The 26,027-nt window shown below is 41.1% G+C and overlaps 2 protein-coding genes across 8 annotated transcripts in view; one reads left to right on the top strand and one right to left on the bottom strand.

Moving 5' to 3' along the window:
- The first annotated feature begins 19 nt into the window (after positions 1-19).
- thoc2 (THO complex 2) lies at positions 20-21,623 on the top strand. Of its 3 annotated transcripts, none has more exons than XM_084029620.1 (39): positions 20-208; positions 2,460-2,515; positions 3,810-3,901; positions 4,108-4,159; positions 4,296-4,366; positions 4,669-4,790; positions 4,971-5,104; positions 5,233-5,393; positions 6,165-6,257; positions 6,344-6,499; positions 6,853-7,025; positions 7,207-7,402; positions 7,497-7,535; positions 7,653-7,783; positions 8,786-8,887; positions 9,300-9,384; positions 10,080-10,173; positions 10,298-10,378; positions 10,496-10,592; positions 10,743-10,860; positions 10,968-11,147; positions 11,274-11,438; positions 11,840-12,115; positions 12,279-12,420; positions 12,814-12,971; positions 13,174-13,302; positions 13,404-13,535; positions 13,652-13,836; positions 14,572-14,747; positions 15,073-15,175; positions 15,299-15,666; positions 15,969-16,027; positions 17,532-17,567; positions 18,940-19,071; positions 19,277-19,343; positions 19,430-19,575; positions 19,757-19,833; positions 20,616-20,662; positions 20,759-21,623. In XM_084029620.1, exons 1-38 carry the CDS (start codon positions 144-146, stop codon positions 20,641-20,643), a joined length of 4,677 nt encoding a protein of 1,558 aa, XP_083885746.1. In that variant the 5' UTR covers positions 20-143; the 3' UTR covers positions 20,644-20,662; positions 20,759-21,623. The 3 variants fall into 3 exon arrangements, with proteins under 3 accessions (XP_083885746.1, XP_083885745.1, XP_083885744.1); XM_084029619.1 differs by having other exon boundaries at positions 20,756-21,623; XM_084029618.1 differs by having other exon boundaries at positions 20,616-21,623.
- Positions 21,624-22,542: 919 nt separating this feature from the next.
- The window catches only part of gria3a (glutamate receptor, ionotropic, AMPA 3a), a 61,045-nt gene continuing 57,560 nt past the window's right edge, over positions 22,543-26,027 (bottom strand). Inside the window, exons 14-16 of one of the 5 annotated variants that reach the window (XM_084029631.1) lie at positions 25,850-25,964; positions 24,455-24,703; positions 22,543-23,985 (exon numbers count right to left, since the gene is read on the bottom strand). In XM_084029631.1, the coding sequence (XP_083885757.1) occupies positions 24,458-24,703; positions 25,850-25,964 (361 nt within the window). In that variant the 3' untranslated portion in view covers positions 22,543-23,985; positions 24,455-24,457. Of the gene's footprint in view, positions 23,986-24,454; positions 24,704-25,785; positions 25,965-26,027 lie in introns of those variants that run through there. The other 4 variants (XM_084029630.1, XR_014598457.1, XM_084029633.1 and 1 more) reach the window with 4 other exon arrangements.

Here is a 26,027-nt window from a genome sequence, read left to right as displayed (position 1 = left end):
TTCCGTTTTAACAAAGCCCTCGGAGACCGCCGGCAGTGTCCCACCATGCAACAGTGAGCTAGCAGCAGCAGCAGCAGCTAACCACCACATTTGACCCTGTGTGTGCCATGATGAATTAGACATCCGGGCTGTGTGTATGGAAGATGGCGACACTTATCCTCCCTGGTGAATGGATCAAAAACTGGGAAAAATCCGGAAAACACGAGTTGTGAGTAGTTCTGAACTTAAGCACGGTGTTGGAGGTTACAGTGTTTAACAGTGGTCGGTCGACAGAAGCTAACAAATAGACGAAAGACGTAGCTAGCTTTGCGATTTAAGGCCGGTCTTTCAAGTGTGTTCGTTAGGGCTAACATAAGCGCTAACGTTAGCAAGCTAACAAAAACATCTCAAGTGGACTGCTGACGTCAATGAACGCCACTATTCGGAAACAATAGACGCATCGTCTAAATAGTTGGCATTGATGGCGAGTACAGTCGATTTAATCCGTTACATGCGACGTAGTCGTTACCTAAATGTAACTAGCTAACGTTACCTGCATGCTAGCACTTGGGCTAGCCATCCCTTAATTCGTAAACACAGTGGCTATCGACGCTAAGCTAGGTAGCATCCGTGTAGCTCGTTTCCTGGCTGCATCGATATAGTTCATCGTCTTAATTGAAGTGAATCTGATGCCGAAATCCACACAGATCCGTTAGTTTGCCAACAGAAAGCCGAGGAGCAATTGACGGAAATATAGTTCCTAGCCGGCGTTGTGTCGCGTAAACAGCAATGAAAATAGTAATCAAGTGGAGGGAAACGACTGATTTTGACATAACGTTATAGCAATTTAGCTAGCTGTAACGCTAGCTACCGCGTCTGTGATTTCGTTTGCCTTTTTAGACGTTTTATTGCCCATATATATGTATATTCATGATTTCTTTCGACAAACGTTCTCAATAGAAATATTTAAAAACCTCTTGGGGGGAGACTGTGGCGTTTGCAACATTATCGTATAGCTCACGCTTCAACTTTACTTTGTCAGCTAACGTTAAGATAGATATATAGGTAACCCATCAGTTAGCTAACTGACTAATATATAGCTACATTTTGATACGCAATTACGCGCTTGGTGCTAACCAACGATATCTTGACAGCGAATATCAACTTTTTCGGTACAAATCCACGAACCGCAGCCCCCCTTAGCTCGTCCTACCACATCTGGAAATCAAGCCCTAACGCACACTGGGCTTGCTGGCTGGATTGTTCCGTTACAGGGGGACATGTTTTTGATTAATTGTCTTTAGTTTAGCCATCACGTACCGGTGGAGAGAGACAATAGGCTCATCCACAGTACGGGGCCTTGCATATTTAAATCAGGCCTGGATTCAGCCACACCAACTCAAACTACTCATTTTTTAGTCTTGTGCATAAAACGTATGTCTGTGGCTGATATCACTTTAATATGGACGTGTTGGAGATGGCTGCAACAAATGAGTAACTTTTAAACGTTACTATGGAGAGAATCTCATACAGAGCTGTGATGAAGCTGTAACGCTTCAGTCAATCTAGCAGCTATATATTAATAAATGTTGCTCTGATTCCCCTTCACACAAACGGCTAAATACTTAATAGTGTGTTTGGGCAGCACCGTGTTAAATCCCCAAGTTGGAGGGTCATGATTAAACACCCTATGCCAGCAAGCCTTACAGACTCCTTGTCATTTGAAGATGCCGTCCTGTAGCAGTAGCATCACTATGGCAGGCAGCAAGTGAAAGGGCAATTTCCATGTGATAATCACAGTGGCACATAGTTGTTACATAACATTCACAAGGCACAACATAATGTGACATTTGGATCTGCATGTGTCTGATAGTTCAGCGAGGTTTGCTTGTGAAACAGTGGGATTGAGAGTCAGTGACTGTATTTTTTTACTTGAAGAAATGAAAATCATCCTTTTACATGAATATCGACCATGCTATGTTTAACCCCAGGGTTCTGACCCGACCCTCTCAGTTTGGCGCTGTTGAATATCTCTGACTGACCATTGCTTGTACAGTAGTTCTAGCATCTTGAGAGACATTGAGGCGGCACAAAGCATCTGATCAATCTGCCTTTTCTTTGAGCTTTCAGCTACACTGTTAGGTCTTTGGTTCTGTCATCTTGGATACATCCAGGTTGGAAAACAGTTCCAGGGAGTTTTGAAATATCAACCATTTTTCCTCCAAATGTTCTCGTTTTTATCTGGGATATTGTAGATTGGGTGTGGTGTTAAATGCTAAAGTCACCCAGATGTTACAACAGAATTGATGTACAGGTAACTGTAACCAATGAAGCCAATGCACTGGCAGGGTTTTTTGGCAATTTAATCAGCTGTATAAAGCAATGTTAGTGACTGTATACATGTTAAGTATAAGCAGAGCCTATGGATTGTTATGTTTGAGTACTCTAACTGACCAGAATATTGTCTCTTTATTTGGTAGCATTCAACTCTGCAAAGACCTTACAGCTAAAACAGATCATGGAAGTGAGATTAGAGGTAAGTTGATTATTTCTGTTATGGTACATTCACTCCAAATCCGATTTTTCGCATGGTGCTATTGCATACAAAGTCAATGCAAAGATGTGAATACGGGAAAGCCTATCAGCGTTGAGGTTCCCATCCTGACGTCACTTAATCAGAAATGGAACATTTAGATTATAAATTATAATATTATTAGCTGGGATCGGCTCCAGCCCCCCCCCCCCCCCCCCCCCCCCCCGACCCTGAATACAATTATTACAATTATGATATATTACAGCCGTCTGTGGTCACACAGATTGATCCAAACGGCATTAAGAAAACAAGCATTTTAAAAGTTATTTGCTTGTCCTCTTGCAGACAGACTTAACAAATCATGACTTCATTATGTAGTTACTTTGACATCCTGTGTGTCTTGCTAGTCACAGTGAATACAGCTCAATTAAATTCACTGAGCACCTCCGTGTGATGTTAGGTACTCAGACAGGACGCAGATTACCCGGTTTTTCTGGGACTACAACCGCAACATGTACAAAGCAGCAATAGTGGTTATATCAGCCAACACATCTAACTGGGTGACAAGAATAAACACAAATGATCCGCAAAGAAATACAACTGATCCTGTGGTCAAACTCGTGCACGTAACACGGTGTAAACTTTTAGACTTGTTTTTTGTTTGCCTCTCAATGTGTTTAAACCTTCCTGTTATACACAGACACACATCCATCATGGGTATTGCTGTAGTTTAAACCAATCAGTTGTGTAAGAAAAGGAAATATTTTAAAATGATGTGCTAAAGTTAGATTAGAAAAGTTCAGTTTACAGCTGAAATGTTTGATGGCAAAAGCACTGATAAAAGTGTATTTGTATGGATGTAATGAATGTATCATTAACGATATGACTCGGCACACAGTAAATTATAATTTTATGCCGGTTATATTTGTTGTTACTATACTATGAAACAGTTAAATGTTCATATCCATCCACTACATGTTCTTTTTCTTTGTGCCAGAGGAGAACGTCTACGCACTCATCACCATAACTAAACACACATAAATGTCCTTTAAACAATATAGTATTAATTGGTGATAAATTACACGGATCTCTACTACCTGTCTGATCAAGTACATTGCCTCAATGCCATTCAGAAATTTTGGGAAAGAGAAATGTAGAGAAATTGCAGCGTCCAAAGCATATACAGCCTGACAATTCTGTGTCCTTTTCCCATTTAATATCAAAGTATTTTTATTTTCCTGTCCTGTGTGTGTGATTCGTTTTAAGATGACCTGTCTCTTGTCCGTTTCCCCTCCAGACATACAGACTGCCTTATACGAGGTCTGCTGGCAGGTTGTACAGGGGAACCTCAAGTTGGATCTTGTCGCCAGCGTCCTTGGGGACATGATGGTACAAATCCTTTTTTGTTTGAGGGATACAACAATATTAAACAGTCTACACTGTATATTTAAAGAGACAAAGCTCTTATTCCTGGTTCATTACTTGTTTTTATTCTGTCATGCTTTGTGTCTGCACAGAAATCGCAGTGCTTTTTTAATTTTTTGGACTCATATGTTCAGATTTTCAAGGTTATTGTATGTCTGTTTTTCTTTCAGGAACTCCGAGATGACATGCCATCGATTTTAGCAGATGTGTTCAGTATACTGGGTAAATTAAATTTGGGTTTTTCCGAAGTACTGCATGAAAATCAGTCAAATATACTGTGTACTATTATATAGTTGTAGTAGTCTTTAGTGTTTAGCAAACTTGACTTCATAATGTTTTTAAACAATATTTTTCACAGATTTAGAAACTGGTGCACTAGAAGAAAAAGTCAAACGAGACCATTACACGCAGCTGGTGGGAGCATGTTTGGTAAGAATACGATTTCTTTATTAATCTCCAATTATTTTTTATCCATTAATAAAACAATAAAATGCTTTGATGCGGTGCTCCCCAGTGGGGCCCACTTTTCTGCTAGAAAAGTGTGTTTTGTGGACACAGGCCCTTATAAACTCATAAAATGTCATTGTCCTGCATGTGCGTGAATAGTGTGATTTGGTATAAGAACTTTAGAACTTTTGTAACGTTTATACCATTTATACCAATGAATGTCATAGATGCATTACTGATTTTGCTCAAACTAATGAATGAACTAGTTAATTTTTCTATTTCAGTTTTTTGTTCCGGAGGCCATCCTGAAAGAGAGGCTTGATCCAGAAACCCTTGAATCTCTTGGACTTATAAAACAAGCCCATCAGTTCAATCAGAAGATTGTAAAAATCAAGACGAAACTATTGTAAGTAGAGTGCACAGTTATTAGGCATCGGGCGATTTGAAAATATCATGTCACGATTATCCTGGCCAAAATACTTGCGATTCACGATATTATCCCAATGATCATTCCCGATAATGGAAATTCACCACAATCAACTTATTATGAGTGTTTTTAATTTTGGAATCTTGTATTTCTTCCCAGTTACAAGCAACAGAAATTTAACTTGCTAAGGGAGGAGAATGAGGGATATGCCAAACTAATCACCGAACTTGGCCAAGACCTCTCAGGCAACATCACCAGCCACCTTGTCCTGGAGAGCATCAAGTCCCTCATAGGTACCTAACAATTGGTTAATTGTTTAATTCAGCATTGTTACATTCAGCATTAACGGTAGTCTCGGCCATACTCAGAGTATGGCCCCCCTGATGGCCTGCTTCATCCTCACTATTTTTCCTTCCTGTAGGATGTTTCAACTTGGACCCGAATCGTGTTTTGGACATAATCCTGGAGGTGTATGAGAGTCGAGCTGACCAAGATGAGTTCTTCCTGTCTCTCATCAAGTCCTACATGTGTGAGCCACTCACCCTTTGCCACATCCTGGGATTTAAGTTCAAATTCTACCAGGTGAGAATTACAAGACCGGGTGATCGAATGTACTGAAAACTAGAATGTGGCCAATAGCATGAGCTGCTTGTTTGTTTAAAATGCCCCATAGTAATGTTCTATTGAGTTTGTAAGTGCTTGTTACCAAGACCACATATTAGAGATGCACCAATACCAGTAGGCTATAGAGTATCCGGCCGATACTGTGCTCATATACACATACGTAAAACTACTCTAAAATGCCACTACCACAACATGACGTCGAGCTGAAATCAAAGAGGACTTCTTAACCCTTTTAAATTACATCCCGGCCACATTGTGCACCTCCTTAATATACCAAAAGGTTTCAAAATATATTTTTTTTGTATTTTTATATCAAAATCTGATGTATTTTTCATCCTGGAAAACAAAATATGACGCCTGCTTACATCAGCTAGAACCAACCCATTTTAATCAATCATCATTCATCTTCCCAAAGTTATGTCCCGGCCACCTGTCCTGTTTCACCCAGAAATGCATTCACATCAATTAGTTTAGCTGTGAGTTTGTCAGCTGTGTGTCTGCAGCCATATTCTGTCAGGGGTTCCACTAGTGGATTGCAGAATATTCTCACCGCAATAGCATTGCAATTATTTAACATGCAGTCATGAAACTATATATAGTTGTCTAGTTGAGATCAAAATGAAAGTCAACTTTGAAGATGGGTGTGGTCCAAGCCATTGGCTGGTGTGATTACATCACAAATAGTCTGTCTTTTTTGATGCTAATACATTTTTTGATGTCTTTATTCAGGAGCCCAATGAGGAAACCCCCAAGTCACTTTACCACATTGCTGCTGCTCTGCTTCACCATAACCTGATAGAGCTGGAAGATCTCTACGTACATGTAAGGAAAACAAACTGCAAATACTACATTTTAAAACTGAAGCTGATTCTGAACACTCAGCTCTTTTGTTGCCTCTGTCATTCCAGCTTCTGCCAGTAGATGCCACCATCGTAGAGGAACACAAACGAGATATCTCGGAGGCGAAGCAGATCGCCCGCAAGCTGGTCATGGTTGTGTTGCCCTCAGAGAAAAGTGAAGATAAAGACAAGGAGAAAGAAAAGGAGGAGGAGAAGAATGAGAAGGTATCAAAAGGGGATTAGCAGGACTGGAAGGAACCATGACACAGAATAATATTAAAATAAAAGAGTCACACTCGATTGTCTGAGCAGTTGAGGTTTAGTAATGTGAAAAATGTGGGAAATTACACCTACAGTACTCAACTGATTATTTGAAGAATTGTCAACATCATGTTTCTGCCCAAATTGTGTCAGATACTATTAGCACACCTCTAAAAGATATATAGATAAATGGTTTAAAGAATGCAGTGCTTTGGAGTGTGACTGCAGCAGGGCCAACTGCATTATTGAGTGTTACTGAACTTTGGCATATTTAATAATCCACGACACTCACTTGCTGCTCTTTTCTGTGCCCACAGCCACCTGATAACCAGAAGCTTGGTCTGCTGGAAGCACTGCTTAGAATTGGAGACTGGCACCACGCCCAGAGTATTATGGACCAGATGCCATCCTTCTATGCTTCTTCTCACAAGGCCATTGCACTGGCCCTCTGCCAGCTTGTGCACCTGACGGTGGAGCCTCTTTACAGAAGGTGCAGACTTTTTTTTCCTGTTTCACTTACTGTCCACTATGTGTAGTCATAGCATGCACAGATACCTTTTTATTAGACAGCTTGGACTAATTACTCATGAATAACATACCATTTTTATGCATTCAGTGAAAGAAATAAAACTGAAAACATGGGCTCTGCCTCACTGGTCTGTTCCTCACAGGGCTGGCCTGCCAAAAGGGGCAAGGGGATGTGTGATTCATCCACTGAGGAACAAGCGGGCCCCCCGGCCTGCTGAGAGTTTTGAAGACCTACGCAAGGACACATTCAGTATGATCTGCTACCTGGGCCCTCACCTCTCCCACGACCCTATCCTCTTTGCTAAGATTGTGCGTCTGGGCAAGGGCTTCATGAAAGAGGTACATAATATTACTAGTTATTACTATATAACTACATCTGCACTACAGCTTAAATCTTTTTTTGACTTATCATTTTGTGTGCTTTGCTTCTCAGTACCAAAGTGATGGCCGACCTGATGTCAAAGACAAAATGGTAGGTATGAACCTAACGACTGTCTTTATGACAAAAGAGTGAACTGTAGAGTCATATTTAAGTGGACCTACCAGTTTATCTCTGTAGTGTTTAATTATTGTTGTCTGTTTATTGCAGGAAACACTATTGAGTTGTTTCCTGAGCATCGCCGACCAGGTGCTTCTCCCTTCTCTCTCTCTGATGGAGTGCAATGCTTGCATGTCCGAGGAACTGTGGGGTCTCTTCAAACTCTTTCCCTACCAGCACAGGTGAGAAACACACACACACACACACACAGGAAAGAGTAGCATGCACAATCACACTGAGCTCATCAAATCATGCTTGATTTTTATTTTTATTTCCCTCCTGCTGCTGAGCAGTGACACTTCAAACTCCCAGAGTTTTATTCAATTTCTTTTGTTTTTACTTTAGTTGTCTGTCAGTTTGCCACATTTAATGATGCAACACCTTTAGTTAAAGAACATAGTAGTTCTTGTAGATTATTGCAGTCTATGTGAACTCTGTCAGAGGAAGGCTTTGATATGAAGGGACACAGGATTAGTAGTGCAGTTGGTTTATGGTCTGCTGTGTTGGTGTAATGTACAGTATATTTGCTCTGAATATGTTGATGCATCTTAAGGCTTATAAATATTCCTTGATATTTCTTACAAGAGTAAGTCAACCATTGAAGAGCGGTCGTTTTTCTTGCCTTCGCACTGGCGACAGTCGTGGGCTGTCTGTATGTCCCATTCTCATGAATGCAGCATTGTAGGAACGCTGGGAGGGAATTAAATTACATAACATACACACAAACATCCAACTGGACTCAGGGGTCAGAATTTGGTGATCAAAGGTCTCTGTGGCCTCACAAATCACGTTTGGCCATAACTCAATAAATCACATGCAAATTATGACAATTTGACAAAATTACATTATGCAGTGGTGACATTTTGGCCAGATATGGATGTAAACTGAAACCTGACAGCTGCGAGGCGAAATTCTTGTTTATTAAACTGAATGATCTACTGTAAATGAGGTTAAAAATGAACCCTTCTTTTATCTGGCAAATAGTCACACTCATAACAGCAGTTCTACATAATGCTACACAGAAGGTGGCTACTTAACTGTTCAAGGACTGCTTTGTAAGCTGATGTATTTGGTCTACGTGAGCTGTTTTTACAACTGCTAAGTGTCCTGTTCATGGTGTTAATATTTCTGAATTCTGTGTAGCTAGACCTGTTTAATTGTGCTTCTTTTCTCTATGCTCCCAGGTACCGGTTATATGGACAGTGGAAGAACGAGACGTATACCAGCCATCCACTCTTGGTTAAAGTCAAAGCTCAGACTGTAGAAAGGGCCAAATACATTATGAAGTAAGTCATTTTGCCGAACCCAGTGAACTATATTACTGTGCATTAGGGTTGGGCTGATTTCCAGTTTCACTGGTTTGGTTCGGTGTACGGCTTGTTCACTGTAACCTTAAGGAACACATTTGATTAGAAAATATATTTGACTGCTTATATGAGGTAGTAATGTTCTTTATGATATGCACAAGAATCAAAAATGTGACTTTGAATACTTTGAATACTTGAATGCCAGTCAAGTAATTATTCTGACTTTGTGCTGCTATAAAAACCTACTTAATCTCAAAATTACAACCATATGCGTAATTTCTCTATTGCTGTGAAGTTTACAGAAGTGACAGTTTTTTTTCTGCAGCACTCTTCGCATCGTCTTGTGTTGTAAATCTGCTGTTTCCCATCTTGTGCCTTCCCCCTCCCCTAGGCGGTTGACCAAAGAGAATGTGAAACAATCTGGAAGGCAGATTGGCAAATTGAGCCATAGCAATCCCACCATCCTCTTTGATTATGTAAGTGTATTTTGCTGTGATTTCTTTATTCTACTTACGTCCCATTTTGAATGACGTCAACAAAGTACAAAGCCAAATGAATTTCTGATTTTGCAGGAGAAAATAAAACTATGAATTAATTCTATAGCATGTAGCACCTTGTTCACTCTCTGTTCCACTGAATCTTTTAGGATATGATGGTCTAAATAAGGGCTATTTTAGTGTTCATACTGGGAAGTTGATTTATCTCCAAAAAGATTATCTACTGATTCACAGACGTTGATTTTCCAAATTGGCTTCAAACCTCAGCACTCTGCCTGATGACTGAGCCAATCTGCTGATGATCAACTACCCAAACTGGACTTGTGAACTCCCAACTTAATTAATGAGTTCATTATAATAGCATTGTCAGGGCTGAGCACCACAACGCTTGCTGTGTGTGTGTATTAGAGGGACAGAGGGTAAGAGAAGGTGAACATTTACACACAATGTTTCTGTACTCGGAACAGCCACTTTTATTGCTTCCCGCAATATGTGGTTTGACCTGCACTTGACTTCTGGGGATATTACAGAGTGGATGACTTTAACAGATTTGTTTGGCCACTGGGTGCAAGTTAAGTGGTAGCATCAGTCCAAGTGTAGTGCATATGCCTTTAACATGTTTATTCCTTAAGTTGGTGATGTTTCAACCCCTCCTCTGTCCTGTTGTCTATCAGATGCTTTCTCAGATCCAATGGTACGACAACCTCATCGTTCCAGTGGTGGACTCCTTGAAATACCTCACATCCCTCAACTATGATGTCTTGGCCTGTATCCTGCACTCTTTATTCAGTCAGCTAACACACGTGTATGTGTGTTTGTTGGAGGCAGTGGGGTGTTGGTGTTAAAGGCTCCTTTCCATTTTCTTTGTTGTTCCACTTAACTCTGTCTTCAGATTGCATCATTGAGGCTCTGGCCAATCCTGAGAAGGAGAAGATGAAACACGACGACACCACCATCTCCTCCTGGCTGCAGAGTATGTTGCTTCACACTTACCGTCCAGCAGTTATTCATTGCATGCATGCAAAACAAGAGGAACTGTTTGATGTTTTAATGAGTATCTAACACACACCTGTTTGTCTTGTCAACCAAGGCCTGGCAAGTCTGTGTGGAGCTGTGTTCAGAAAATACCCCATTGAGTTGGCTGGCCTGCTTCAGTATGTCACAAATCAGCTAAAAGCAGGGAAGAGGTGAGTTGCTCCAAACAACAAATAACAGGATTAAATGTGTCTTTGTTGGTGTTCTTCTTACATCCCATGCCTCACTACTGGTTCACTCCTTATGCGTTTTAATGCATCAGAAAATGTGCTTTGCTCTCTATGTCCTTCCTCTCCTGGCAGTTTTGACCTGTTGATCCTAAAAGAGGTGGTTCAGAAAATGGCTGGCATTGAGATCACAGATGAGATGACCTCGGAGCAGTTAGAGGCCATGACCGGAGGGGAGCAACTCAAAGCTGAGGTATATAGACGGTTAACATTCGTTGATGCAGTCTCTGTATGACTGCCTTAACCGCTGCTGCACTTGAGCTCAGGTCATCATCGTCATGGATGTGACTTTTTCAACAGGGCGGCTACTTCGGCCAGATCAGGAACACTAAGAAGTCATCACAGCGTCTGAAGGATGCACTACTGGACCACGAACTGGCCTTGCCCCTGTGTTTACTCATGGCCCAGCAACGAAATGGTGTGGTTTTCTTAGAGGGTGGAGAGAAACACCTCAAACTTGTTGGCCACCTGTATGACCAGGTATGCACCCTCCCTCAATGTTATTATTTTTCTTAAGCAGTAAAGTAAACAATATATATTCTGCACATTTTCTAACAAGATACATCTCTCTTTCTTTTATTCATTTGATTATCTGTATTCTTGAAGTGTCATGACACTTTGGTGCAATTTGGTGGCTTTCTGGCCTCCAACCTCAGCACCGAGGACTACATCAAGCGGGTTCCCTCCATCGACATCCTTTGTAACCAGTTCCACACTCCACATGATGCTGCCTTCTTCCTGTCTCGGCCGATGTATGCCCATCAGATTTTGGTGAGTGGACTGCTTTGTCTGAGTCCCAGTGTGCCTCCTATTACATCTCTGTTACTGAGAGATATTCTAGTTTTTTATAATATGAACAGGTGATCCACTCTGGTAGAAATTGATAATAGAGTTTTTGAAAAATCTGGTTCATGTTTTAACACTTAAAGCCATTAACCATCAAACATGGCAGATTAAAGTGTGGGTATTTGATAGCAGAGTTTTTGTAAGTTTGGGATGTGTGATTTTTTTCACTACCTTATTGTATCCTCTCTAACTATATTTTCACATTTTATCACCTTTTGTGCTATTTGTATACATGTATTTATTTTATCACTAAGAAACTTTAAAATGGAACTTCCTTTTTGCATTTTGAGAAAATAGCAGCCTAATTTTATATTCTCTACAAACAGTCTAAGTACGATGAGCTGAAGAAAGCAGAGAAAGGCAACCGGCAGCAGCAGAAGGTTCATAAGTATGTGGCAGCCTGTGAACAGGTGATGACACCAGTGCATGAGGCTGTAGTGTCCCTCCATCCGGCACGGGTCTGGGACGACCTCCGTCCCCAGTTCTACGCCACCTTCTGGTCCCTCACCATGTACGATCTGGCCGTTCCACACTCTGCCTACGAGCGTGAGGTCAACAAACTCAAGGTCCAGATCAAGGCCATCGAGGAGAACCCGGAGATAGTGAGTAGTCGGTCCACAGCTGTTACTAAGCAGCCCACACCGAAACACCATTTCCTGACCATTTTACAATTAACTAAAGCTTTTGTGTAGCAATCGGATTCAACTATGTAAATTCTTAGTCGGGACCCTATAGTGATGTGAATATTCCCTGCTTGCTCTGTAGCCCATGAATAAGAAAAAGAAGGAGAAGGAACGCTGCACCGCCCTGCAGGAAAAACTGCAGGAGGAGGAAAAGAAGCAGCTGGAGCACGTCCAAAGGGTTCTGCACCGCCTCAAACTGGAGAAAGACAACTGGTTGTTGGCCAGTGAGTATTCTTATAGTTATGCCATTATTGCTGTATCTTACTCTGTGTATGCACAGTCTTCCACAAGGCTCTGCCTTCTCTGTTGAGAGAAGAAAGCAGTGCATCCGTTTGAGTGTGATTTGATCTTTTAAGTGCATTTACCAAACCAATAAATTGCAGGTTCCTCGCTTAAGAACATACAGCAACTATATGAATAGAATTACACTTTCAGAAGTGTATATACCAGATGACTCTATATGTAATATATGTTAAAATAAACCAATATATGGTTGGAGCACAGTTTTCATGTGTTGTTTCATGTACAAGCAAAGGGGGGGCATCAAGACTCTAAATGTATTATCTTGTTAATTATGTATCAGTCTTACTAATACAACTCTAAATGCTTTCTGACAGAATCCACAAAGAACGAGACCATAACAAAGTTCCTGCAGCTCTGTTTGTTCCCCCGCTGCATTTTCTCTTCCATCGACGCCGTGTACTGTGCCCGCTTTGTCGAGCTGGTCCACCAACAGAAGACCCCCAACTTCTGCACCCTGTTGTGCTATGACAGAGTAAGACACTTGCATACATACATGCTGGGACACATGATGGTGAAAAGTAATTCATCTACATTTGATAGCAGCTGTGTAAAGGCAAACAAGTGATTTATTGGAAAAGAATAAACAATATGATTAATGATATGGAATTTTCCGCATGCAACACATTTTTTTAAACGGTACACTTAGTTATTTACTACGTTGTGTCACCCTGCAGGTGTTCTCCGCCATCATTTACACTGTAGCCAGCTGTACGGAGAATGAGTCCCACCGCTACGGACGCTTCCTCTGCTGCATGCTGGAGACGGTGACCCGTTGGCACAGCGACCGTGCAATCTATGAGAAGGTGAATATTTCTGCCTGCTCTCTGCGCCTGTCACTTAAAATGTACTTGTAGCATTTTCTGCTAGCTGGCAATTAATCTTTGCTCTTATTGTGCGGTCACAGGAGTGCGTCAATTACCCTGGCTTCCTGACCATTTTCAGAGCCACAGGCTTCGATGGCGGGAACAAAGCGGATCAGCTGGATTATGAGAACTTCAGGCATGTGGTGCACAAATGGCACTACATGCTGACTAAAGTGAGCAGCCCTTTCTCATCATTATTTTCCTTCTTTAAAATTCTGTCGAGATAATTGCAGTTGGAGTTCCGTGGAAGGTGTGTATTAACCAACATCGCATCCTCTTGTCCCTCCAGGCTTCAGTTCACTGCCTCGAGACTGGAGATTACACCCACATCCGTAATATTCTCATCGTGCTCACCAAGATCCTGCCCTGCTACCCTAAGGTCCTGAACCTGGGCCAAGCGCTGGAGTGCCGTGTCCACAAGATCTGCCTCGAGGAGAAGGACAAGAGGCCAGACCTCTATGCCTTAGCAATGGGGTAAAACAGCATTGTGTGCTGTTCAGCTCTCTGCAGAGCATACCGTTAGCCTATATTATGTGTGGTCAAAGAAAATGGAAACGTAGGAAGAAGAGTAGTGCACCGTATCTAATTCATGTATATCTATTCAGACGCCCAGGATTGACAAATGCAGATGTTTAAGCTTTATTTGAAAAAAGGGGTTCGACATTCCAGTCCAGCAAAGAGTTGTTCCTGATTTGGTTTGGTCTGGTTTTGGTCCTTGTTGATTTATGTCTTTTTGATGCTGAATGTCTTATTTCAAAGAAACTTATGAGCACATCTGTGAGAGATGACAAGAGGGTTAGCTTGTGATTCTTTGTAAAGAATTGTTGGTCAAATCAAGTAATCAATGAGTTGACATAATGGCCCCAGTGCACTAGATGTAAATCAGTATAACCTGAGATTCCTCATACAGTATTTAATCTTTAAAGCTGCAGTATGTTGAAAGTCCAGTTGGTCTTGTTTCATATTTGCTTGAAGATGTATTTCTGGGTCAAATCCTTTTCGTGGTGGAAGTCTCTACTTGGGTAGATACTGATGGCCACCTATGAATGCCCGTGGCCGCTTGTGTTTATTTATAGTTTGCAGGGTTTTGTTATTGCAGGGAAATGCTTCGCCTTGCTCTCTTTATGTTGTATTTTTTCACAATGTGTGAAACTTGTTCTTGGGAGCTTTTGTCTCTGCCTTGGTATAAACCCTTTATGCATCTTACAGTTATTCAGGTCGGTTGAAATCCCAGAAGGTGCACATGGTCCCCGAGAATGAGTTTCACCACAAGGAGCAGCCGGCACGCAGCGCGACCCCCGCCAGTCAGCAGAACGGCCCCGGCAGCACAGGCAAGCCTGCCACCAGCACAAGCAAGACCGAGGAGGGGACCTCAGAGGATGGTGGTGAGTGATTAGAAACACCACAACGCTGATGAGTGTAGTATACGCAAATGTTATTTAGTTCACAAGTAAGGAACCAGATAAAATATGCTATTGTACCACATTAAGTTTAGACTTTATTTTCATCTACAGTGCAACTGCTGAATCATTCTCTTTCAGATTTCATCACATCTGGCAAATATTAAAATACTTTCAATACATAAACACTTGTCCATCTTCAATATTATTGGAGCACTGACAATATAAATAATATGCTTAATGACATACAACTTGGTTCTACATAGCCTACTGCTCCAGCTCATACTGTTCTTGGTTTGTTTTTATGCAGATCGGGGCAAGGATAAAACTCAGGGGACCACAAAGCCAGTGAATAAAGCCAACAGTGCAGCGGCCAAAGTGACCACCAGCAACGGGAACGGTGCTCTCAACAGGTAAATACGACTCACAGCTTCATTTGCAATAACTTGATGTCACAGCAGCTGTTGAAGTGACATCATGTCCAACTTCTCCAAGTCTATAATACGTTTATAAGAAAGAAGTTAATTCCTTCGCAGCACCAAAGCAGTTAAAGAGCGGGATGACAAAGAGAAGAGCGGGAAGGAGAAAAAAGAGAAAAAGGAAAAGACACCAGGCAGCACTCCAGAGACAAAGGTGGAGAACCGTCGGGAGAAGCAGAGAGACGAGAGAGCAGGGAAGGAGGAGCGGGTGGCACGCGAGGGTAAGGAGAAGACCCCCAAGGCAGACAGGGAGAAAGCGAAGGCCGAGGAGAAGAGCAGCAAAGACGACAAGGCCAAAGCCGGCAACGGGGAGCCAATGGAGCCGTCCAAGGAGTCCAAGAGCAAGGAGAAAGGAGACCGGAGCGCAGTGACCGGGTCCATCAAGTCACCCGTTCCCAGATCGGAGTCAGCCGAATCCGAGAGGGGTAAGGAGTCTTTCTGGCCGTCTGTTCTACTGCAGCGCTCTCCATACAGCTCATACACTGAATACAAACATTTCAAATAGTCCACCTATATTTAAAAGTATGGACATTTTGTTTTTATGATATTTAATCACTTGGATGTAATTTTTAAGGAGATTTATTTAAGGAGAGGACTGATGCTCATCACATTTAATGCATCAAATGAAATAATAGTAACTGTATATGTAGTATTAGTAATAGTAATGCATTCATGAGGTTCGGATGTGCAGGTAAATTAAAGTCAGATTTCACTCTCTGCTCTACAGATCACAAAAGACGAAAGCTCGACAGTCACTCTTCTCCGTCCCACTCGTCGTCTGTTAAGGTTAGTATGGCTTGAGGAAGGCAGTGCCAGTTTCTTCCCTATCTGCCGGAGCGTTCCCTGCCGTTGCACATTCCAGCAGCCCCTGAAGATCACCAAGGAGTTGTCGTACATGCAGGCATGGCATCCCCAACCAAATCCATGGGAGTTGGAAAGCAATCCATGGACATCACCGTTAATATTTTGCAGAATTGGGAGAAAACCCTTCAAAGACTTAGTCAAGAGAATATCGTGTATATTGAGTATTTTCATATTGAAATATTTATCTATTTTCATATTAATGAAAGCAGTCAGTGTGCCTTGGGAAGATAAAGATTTTTTTTTTAAGCATTTCTATATTCCTTGTGGATTTTTTTTTTTTTTTTTTTTTTTTTTTTTAGCTTTTTGAGAATATCCACCTGAAGTAAAATGGCTTGCCAAACCAAGAGCTTTCGCCTTCTCCAATGGCAAATGTTTTTTGAAACAACCAGAGCAGTTTTTTTACTACTTGAATTGGTGTCCAAGATTTTTTTTTCCTGTTTTTGAGAGCTGAGAAGATATCCTGTTTAAAGTGCTGTAAAGTATTTAAAGTCCCCTCAACGAGCCCGGATCCGGTGGAGTCGGATGGTGTCCAGCAAACCACTCTGCCGTAGGAGCACCTCTGCTGTGGCCGAGTCACCGCCCCCCTTCTATCTCCGTTTGTAAAAACGGCCTGCATGCCGCCTTCACTTCACACGATGCTGTCCAGTCAGTCCTGCCGGCCCCCTACAACATTATCCCCACGACTACCAGCCGTCAGCATCCACAGTCGCACTACCTCCTCGCAAGCCACCAGCAACCGAGATCTACGGAGAAAATGAATGTCGCAGTTTTGAATCAGCCAAAAATGCAGCGGGAAGTAAGCCTACCCCTACAAAGAGAGAGAGCGCGAGAGAGAGGGAAAGAGTGGGCGAAGCCGGAATCGTCTGGAGCTTTACCCAAACCGCTGGAAGCTCGTGATAGCTCTTTATTTTACCCTTCCACCAGAGAAATAGGCTCCCTGTGTCTTATCCATTCCTGAACTGTAAGTGACAGCAACAGTTACCTATGTAGGGATGCAGCCAAGCACATAGGATTTAAGTGATTTGTCTGACACACACAGGCACACGCATACACATTATTTACAGCACTTGCACTTTAGATGTCTTAAATACAAGCTGCACCATAGCACTTCTATATTATGCTGCCTGATGTTGCAGACATGTCTGCAGTTATATGACTAGCAGTTATTTCATATATGCTCAGGGTTTTCTAATTTAAGTATTGACATTCCAGATGTTGAGCTTATGAACTCTCCGTTATTTAATAACCTTGTCAAAGCCTTAGTCCTTGAAGGTCAGAGGTCAAGGGAGAAGTATGCTGTTGGTCCGGCCAGCCCCGACTCCCCACCCCCAACCCCTTCTTCCAACTCTCTACTGCTGTCTGACAACCTCCTTCCAACCCCCCCACCCCCTCCCAGCTCATCTGTCATCTCCATTCATCCCTACAGGACAATAGCAACGAACCCAAGGAGACCACATCCAAGGTTTGAACTGCCTCTGCTACTCCTACCTTCTCTCAGATTGTCTGTTTTCTTTGTTCAGGTGCCAAAACACTCGCTGCTGACAAGAAATATCACCCTTTAGATGTCTGTGGTCTTCTCCATCTCACCGTTGTTTGTTATTTTCACACTTTGCAATCAGGACGGTAGGAGTGGAAAAGCTCAGGTGTCACCATCACCAATCATTTGTTGGATGTAAAAGCCACAGCAATGAGTTTAAGAACTGAACCGGACATCAACCCCTCTGACATCACAGTCTTTTGATTTATCATCAATATGAATAATGAACACCTACCTAAGGTTCATCTTTTACAAATAATGTAGACCTATATTAAATAAGAAAATGATGGTTGTGTCATAAACTTCTAGCGTTGTGTCTGAAGGTGTTTGTATCATCTTATCCTGACACTTCTTTCTGTCGACCAGTGTCACTGTCTTTGCTAATCAGGGTTACAAGACAATATCGGTTTAAAAACGTACAACATGACTTAAATGTCTCATGTGTTTCTCTGAATGCTCTCTTTTATTCTGAAAAACATCTGAACTGCATGTGCCTGCTGCTATTTATTGTTAGACATCACAAACCAAAGGAAGTGTACATGTCCTGTACGATAACGCTCACTTTGAGTCCTATAACATAAAATAAGAAAACACATTTTATGTTATTACAGCCTTGTTTTACGATGGTGTCATCATTTATCTGTTCATCCGTCGGTCTCCATTTATGAGTGTTCTATTCATTAACAAACACTTGCATCTGGTTCTTACCATATTATAGTGTCTTAAGCCATTCGTTAAATGTTTATATACTTTTTAGAAATGCTTAGTAAGGGGAATGAACTAAAGTGTCTCCCTCTGTTTTGACATTAAAAATGTATAACTGAGCATTCTTAGTTATTTTGGGCTTGAGCCATGATTTGTAGTCTTTGCTGTGAACGCTGCAGGAAACGTGAAACCTAGTCGGAGCACGTTCTCATGTTTGTTCAACCATATTAGTTTGGAGACACTTTATTGGCTCTGTGGAATTGGATACAACTTTATTTGGCTGAGTCAGTTGTTTTTGCTAAAGCTTTGTCAGCTTGATCAATATTTATTACAAAACTCCTCAGAGAATTTTAAATCTCAGTACTAGATCAAGATTTGTGGATGGAAATATAATCGGTTAATATTTGGAGTTCAGACCGACACAGTAATTAAATATAGATTTCATCGTTGGTTGTTTACACCCTTGTTTGTTTGTTTTACTAACGGTGCTTATTCATTTGTAACACTAACATCAATGTGTAGTGATATTAACACGCAACATAAAAATGTTTTTCGTTTGTCTCGTTCTGTTCATGTATAATTGCCTTGGCAGCACCACGCCAACTACAATTCAGTAAGCCGGTCCAAGAGCAGGGAGAGGGAGACGGAGAAGAAAGACTCCGACAACACACAAGGCCGGTCCAAAGAGAAGAAGGAAGAGAAGGATCGCAAAGAAAGGAAACGAGTCAGTATCCAACAAGACCAAGCACTTTTTGGAAATGAGCTTTTGGAAAGTTTAAGCTGTTTTCCTTCTCTTTTTTTTTTAAACTATTGTTCTTGGTCAGGGTTGACGCAACCAGGGATCCTCATTATTTTCACATGTGCTCGACAACTATCCCTATCGCGTGGATTTTTTTGTTTACATACTGCGTGTCGTGCTTCTGTTTCAGGATCACCTCGTCAACGACCATGAGACGAGCCAAGAGTCCAAACGCAGGAAGGATGAGAATGGGACGAGTACGTTTGTTCTCCACACATCTGAAGCAGCCACTCGCCCAGCAACATACAGGCTTAACTAAAACAACTCCATCTTCTCCCACCAGATTCCTCCAAAAACAGCAAGAGCGCGAGCCCCACCTGCGATTCCCCGCTTTCAGCTGAAAAGGAGAAGAGCAAACGATCCAAATCTTCCAGTAAAGAGAAGGCGGAGTCTGTGAAACCTGAGCGGACGTCCTCCGGCGGCAAAAAGGTCACTTTTCACCCTCCACCATGTCATGTACCTTTAATTCAGGCTTGTAGTCTTAAAATGTGTGTTTTCACTGTTTAAATATTACATCTCAAGGTAAATTGGTGATAAATGATGAGTAGCTTTATTTCCATTACGAGGGATCTGTTTTTAATTCACACTTCTGTGTGCTGTTGCTTCACAGGAGTCCAGACACGAGAAAGAGAAATCTGAAAAGAAGGAGAAGAGGGACAGCAGCGGAGGAAAAGAAGAGAAAAAGCAATATCCTTAAACGTAGTTCACCTAAATCATAATGGCGGATTTGTACTGTTGAGCGGGAATATTTTAATATTTAAGAGTATGGGTTTTTTTCTTCTAAGGTGTAGATTTTATAACTTCATTCCTGCTTTGGCCACGTTTGCGGTCATGGCCGATGGATGAAGTTGTAAAACGATGTAAACATTTGTGCACCAGCGTTTCAACATGTGTTCGAGCAGATTCACCCACTGCACCAAATCTGTTTCTATTACGAGGGAATCGCCTCCATTTTCATGAAATTCACTCGGATGCAATAGCTGTTGATGATCGCATTAGCCGTTCCTCGCCGCATGCTGCCTCCCGCCATTTTTTTGCACTTCCGTTTGGAACGTTGAGCAGCTCCACTTAGTAGTGTAGTGTCTCTTTGGTGTAGACGGATCGGCGATGAGGAGCTAGAAACGTACCGAAGCACATCAGTACACCTGCCAGTCAAACCCGGCGTACAAAAGCGTATGTCGACAGTGTTTTTGTAGTTCCCTTCACTGCCAGAGGGGGAGTCAAAGGTCCGCACAGAGAGCTGAAGTGTGTCGATGTAAAGAGCAGATGAAGACACTGTCCACATGGTTTTTGTCCGCCCAGCGGCCGGTCTCACAACGCCAGCAGCTCCTCACGGCTTCAAACACACGCCATACATTTCCAAATCTGGTTTTATTTCAGCAAACCCATCACACGTTTGGGAATCCCAGTGGTTACTTTGTCGCCCGAAAAACAACACAATAGTTTACCATTTCCCTTAACAATCATACCCATAAATCCTCTGACAAGCACAGATAATGTGCACTAATCAGTGAAGGTAAGAAACATTCAACTTGTTTGTAAGCGGCTCTCAGTACAACATCTACGTGCTCAGTGTGTCATTTTATTTTCTCTCTTCTCGGCTCCGCAGCAGAACTGGAGAAGCTGTGTTTTGTTTTGTTTTTTATCTGCGAGACATCTGCAACTCCATCTCTGTGCTATGTTGTTAACTCGTACTCTCATTTCTGCCTGTGTTGTTTTGCTGTAAACTTCCCTCCCAAGTGTCGTTAGTCGTAGTTATTGCAACTTTCTTTTCTCCGTTTCCTAAAAAAAACAGCCGAAATATGTTTTTTTTTTTTTATTATTCAGTATGGGCACAATGCGCTGCTCTAATCACATGTTATTGTTCAATTAGAAAAGTGGTTACTGTGTGAAACGATATCTTGGTAACATCTGGTCATGGATTCAATAACCCGTGCTTGAAAATGGTATTTTTCTTGTTTTTTTTTGTACGTGGTCAAGCTCTGCTATTTGCTTGTTCTATTGGAGTTAACATGCTTTCCATACTCACTTACCTCATGTCCTTTTGAGATACTTAGATACTTTTATTTATTTATCTATCTCCACCTTTTAATCCGAGTAAGACAGTAGACAAAAAGTGAGGAAAAATGATACAAAGGACCAGTTTGTATATTGTGTACAATAATAAAGAGGGTAACATGAAATTCACATCATGTTATTTCTTTTTCTTTTCTTTTTGATGTCCCCTACAGTCCTTTTGTGGTTTTGTGTTAATCAGGTTTTTACATAATTTATAAGATGCCACTTCAACCTTGATTCAAATGTAGAATTGTAAAGAAAAATCGGACAAAAAAAATCTGACATTCTGTACTCCAAATACAACTGTTTCGAAATGACTTTTGGAGATTTTATCTGCTGTACTCAATGAGTGTAAGCTTTTTTTAAAAAAAAACGAAACAAAACCAATAAATAATAGTTTTCCTAGTGTGTCACTTTGATATTGTCTCCTCCTTTTCTTTCCTTCTCTTCAAACAGCTGACTGTCGACAGACTTGTTCTATGTGGCTGTAGAAAGTGAGTTTGAAACTCGCTCATTTCCTAACGTGGAGCACAGAGTCTCCATCCTTACGCACACTTTTCCTTTTTGATGAATTGAAGCTACAGAGTTACCTCTCTGCCAGTAGCTCCCTCATCGCCACCATTTGCAACCAGTTCTCCCACAGTTTCCATCCAGAACACCAGGTAACCATGGCAACGATGGCACGCTCATCCTTGAGGGTTTCCTGGATCTCTGCATTTTTTATTACAATGCAGGCAGAAAGATATTGTCTGGGTTACAGACAAGCAAACCTTTTATTTTAAGTATCCTAATTTATTTATGGAACATAACCAGGATCAGGCTCATGTAGTGATGTCAGATTAACAGAATTGAACGTTAACATGTAAGAAATACACAAACGGACGTTGGAGTGTTTTGTTATATTTTATGGCATATTTATGACATACTGATGACATTTTTTTAGATTCATTTCTTTGTGGTATACTATGTTAAGACTTTTATAACCTATACAAATAATCTTAACTATCATACTATATCGTTTTTATTTGATTATTATTTCGACAAACTAAACTATTTACTAGACTTTTATACTACATTTTTTGTATTACTTTATGGCTTTTTTTTCCATACGACGAGGTTCCTGGAGTATTTTCTGGCCCAATAACGAAGAGCTGTTTTGTTTTGACAGTTAGAAGGATGTCAAGGTCGCTTGGTTATGGTTTTACTGAAACGGCAGAGTTGATATCTGCCTAACAATGATATGATGTATCAACAAGACTGATTATTATCTGGCCCAATACGCAGTAATTCTTTTGTTTTTTTACATGTAAAAAGAAAGACGAAAAGTCCAGAAAGATGAATATAAACCTGCTTTTATTAAGGAAATGTAATAAAATCCTTTGTACACGACCTCTCCACAGAGGTTCATTGTGTCCAGACATGCAACTCTCATGGTTGAGGTACTGTTACAAATGAACTGGAAAAAAACTAAGACCAAACTGGATCAAAATGTCATTATGGGGCTATAAACTAAACCGGGGTCCGTTTCTAGTTGCAGTTTGGTCAAACTATCACCAACTTCACATGCACTTCATCTGGGGAGAAAAGGATGAGAACGTCTGATCTACTGAACAAATGTAGGCGTACATGATTTGAAGAAGCATTGGTAGGATTTTTTTCTCTCCCCCTTATAAAAAGTTCACTTATACAAACGGAGATTGTTTCCTTTGTAGCTTTTTCCTCAATGTACAGTTCACCTTCTGCATAATGCATAGACACAGAAAGCTCGTCACGACCAAAGAAGCTATGGTGTGTTATCAGTGACCAAACATGTCGGGACGGCTGCAGATACTGCATTTACATGACAACGGCTCCTAAGTGTACAAAGTGGAAACCATAAACTTGAATATGCTCTCACGTAAAAAGGGGTCTTAGCCTTCTAGAGGATTTTAGAATGTTTTTTTTTTTTTTTTTTCAACAATATGGCACTAAGTGATTAAAAGCGGATCCGTCTCGATAAAAAAGTTTCCAAGATGGTGGCAGTTGAAACAAATGAAGTCTCACATAGTTGATTTAAAACAAGCATCTAAGTGAATACAGTCAGTTGTATACAATATCCAACGGGTTCTTTTTTTGAAAATAACACCACGAAGCAGTTTCAGACGACCTCGAGACTGATATTATTGATATTTTCTGAGTTAAAAACTGGGCCACAACGTTGTCACTTTGATTGATGCTTAACCCTACTGATGGATGCTTGTCCTAAATATGATGAAACTGAAAATAGTCTTATAGTAAAACAAGAAAATGACTTAACTTCACTAAATATAACATTTATCCAACTTAAGATTTCACCACAAAAAAAAGTATTCAAATGATCTAATAAGTACTCAGGACGACTTGATTGCACATCATGGCTTTTTTTCTTCTTCAAAATAGAAAACAACTGAAATTTCACCAGTTGTCATTTGAAGCAATGTGTTGCCCTATAGTTCCACAGATTATTTTAGTTTTTTCCACGTTAAATTTGAATTGCATTGCCATGACGCTGAAATGCTCCATAAGGCACTACAAGAGGCAAATCTCATGTTTCCAGAAGCAAACGTCCCGTTGCGACATTGCCCTGTGTTAGTGTGACGGGCCTCTCGGCCCAGAATGAGCACTTGTTGACTTGTAGCTTTGTGTCCCAGCTGATGACAAAGATGGCCGTCGCCTCCCGGCTGCCAGCCTCGTGGGTGTCGGGGTCACACAGAGCGGCTGTTTCAATCCAGACGCACCAGCGGGAGTCGCCACGCTTCATCTCTGGGAAAAGAGGATCAAATTTGAAAACGCTGCACGGTTCATTATGTTGGCTGGTTCCCTGGCTGCCTCAGAAAGGTGTTGAATGATTATTCATCCTGTGAGAAAACCAGTTACATTAGCTCACCGTGAAGAAACAGATTCAATAAGCTGAAGTTATTACGCTCAATCCCAAATGTTCACTCACACGTCAGAGAATCAGATGGATTCAACACGGTGTTTTCATTATTATGAAAAAAACATGACATAATGATAAAAACAAACTTCCATAAAACTACAAAACAGTGGGATCTCTGGGGAAGTGCATGCTGGGATGTCTGCTAATATGCCGGTCACGTTGAGTGACTGTTTATTCAACTCATCATTTCAAATGAGAAGACTTGGGGTCAGAACCACTGATGATCAAACACGAACTGAACTTGAAATGAACTGTTCCAGTGTTTTCTGTTGAACCCAACCATGAAGGACGTACCCTTTAGATCTTCACGCTCTCCGTCCCGTACACGTTGTAGCCTTCACGGTACGTGGCGAAATTCTGGGTGTTTGCTGGAGGGGCTGGCTTAAAGTTTTGGGCATTCTTTGCCAACTTCAGTCTTTTGGTTTCCTGCCTTGACTTATAGCAGAACTCTATCAAAGCCACTGTCATAGCCAGGCCGAGCCCTCCCACCAGAATATAGAAGACTCCGGCCACGTTGCTCAGGCTGAGTGCACTTGTCTTGTCCTGGGGGAGGTAGAGACCACCGTTAAGACTCTCTGACTGGCCGTCCGAGGCTGACCTCAGACAACATGTCCACCAACACCAACACATCCTGCCGTGACTAAACAACTCAGAGGAGGCTACTTGTGTCTAGAAAACCCTCTGAGGAATAAATGCATCATTTAGATTTAAATCGGAACAACTGAAATGTGTCTAAAAGTAATTTCTAAGAGTTGGTAAGGTGAATGTAGACAGAGTTGCTATCTCTCCTGCTTTATGGTCTCTTTACGAGACGAGTCTAGAGGAAGGCGGTCGTGGTCGTACAGGTCTACAGGTTAAACCCTCAAGTCTATATCCCTCAACGTCTACACACTGCATTTGTACAATCAAAGTGGCAAGCTGTGAAGGGGGAATTGAACCATTTTGCTGCTATTAAAAGCCAAACAGTTGATATTGAATTTAATTTATGTGAGTTTTACCATTTGCATTCTAACGCTTAGGGACATTTTGTACTCCTTGAGGCAGAAAATGTAGATCTAATAAGTCAGTTAACTGGCTTATAAAAGTCTTTAGATTGATTAAAAATAAAAATAAAAAAGTTCCTTACTCTGACATCCAAGTATGAGACAAGACTATTAAATACTATTTGACCGCTTTGTGCTCAGATGGTATTTAAAGGTCAGTTTAGTCAGAATGAGGCTGAAAGCTGCCGCTCACTTTGGAGTAAATACACAGTTTGCATACAAATGAACCACTTCGACAATAAACTAAATTTCAATAAAGGTTTGGACGACAAAAATAGCAGTATAATGGTTTCAATTCTATGATCCAACTTTTCAAAAATGTATGGTATGAATAGAAATAATGTGTAGTCATGCTGCAATTTTACAAATCTTGAATAGTCTACATACAGTAGTGATGAAGTCATGTTATGAATTATGGTAGGTGTAAAGAAATTTATGTGTGAAGTGTGTCTAGTTTTTAATGTGTTCCACATGCTGTCCTGCAAGTATTCATATATATTACATATATATATATATATATGTATATATATGTATGTATGTATATCAACATGTCTGGGAGAATGTATATATGTTTTAGATGTTTGCATATGAACATTTAGGTCAAAATGCATTTTTCAATCAGTATAAAAGACCTGCAGCGACTGACCTTACTTCCAGAGTCCTTGGTTCCACATTCACCTTTATCGTACCACCATTTGTTTTTCAGCTTGTCTAAGATGCCTTGTTCACTGAGTTTCAATACTGCAAGGTTTACAGGAGTTCTTCACGTGGGAAATAACATAAATAACATTATATTATGTTATTTTATGTTATTCAACTTTTTA

This window comes from Eutrigla gurnardus (genome assembly GCF_963514095.1).
Source record: "Eutrigla gurnardus genome assembly, chromosome: 15".
In the NCBI taxonomy this organism is placed as follows: domain Eukaryota; kingdom Metazoa; phylum Chordata; class Actinopteri; order Perciformes; family Triglidae; genus Eutrigla; species Eutrigla gurnardus.
This window is presented reverse-complemented; position numbering and strand designations above follow the sequence as displayed.

Coding starts and splice junctions, on each gene's coding strand:
- thoc2 (XM_084029620.1), top strand. CDS start 144: ATGGCGACACTTATCCTCCCTGGTGAATGGATCAAAAACTGGGAAAAA. Junction 12,421..12,813: donor AGACAACTGGTTGTTGGCCA/GTGAGTATTCTT, acceptor GCTTTCTGACAG/AATCCACAAAGAACGAGACC. Junction 14,748..15,072: donor GGGGACCTCAGAGGATGGTG/GTGAGTGATTAG, acceptor GTTTTTATGCAG/ATCGGGGCAAGGATAAAACT.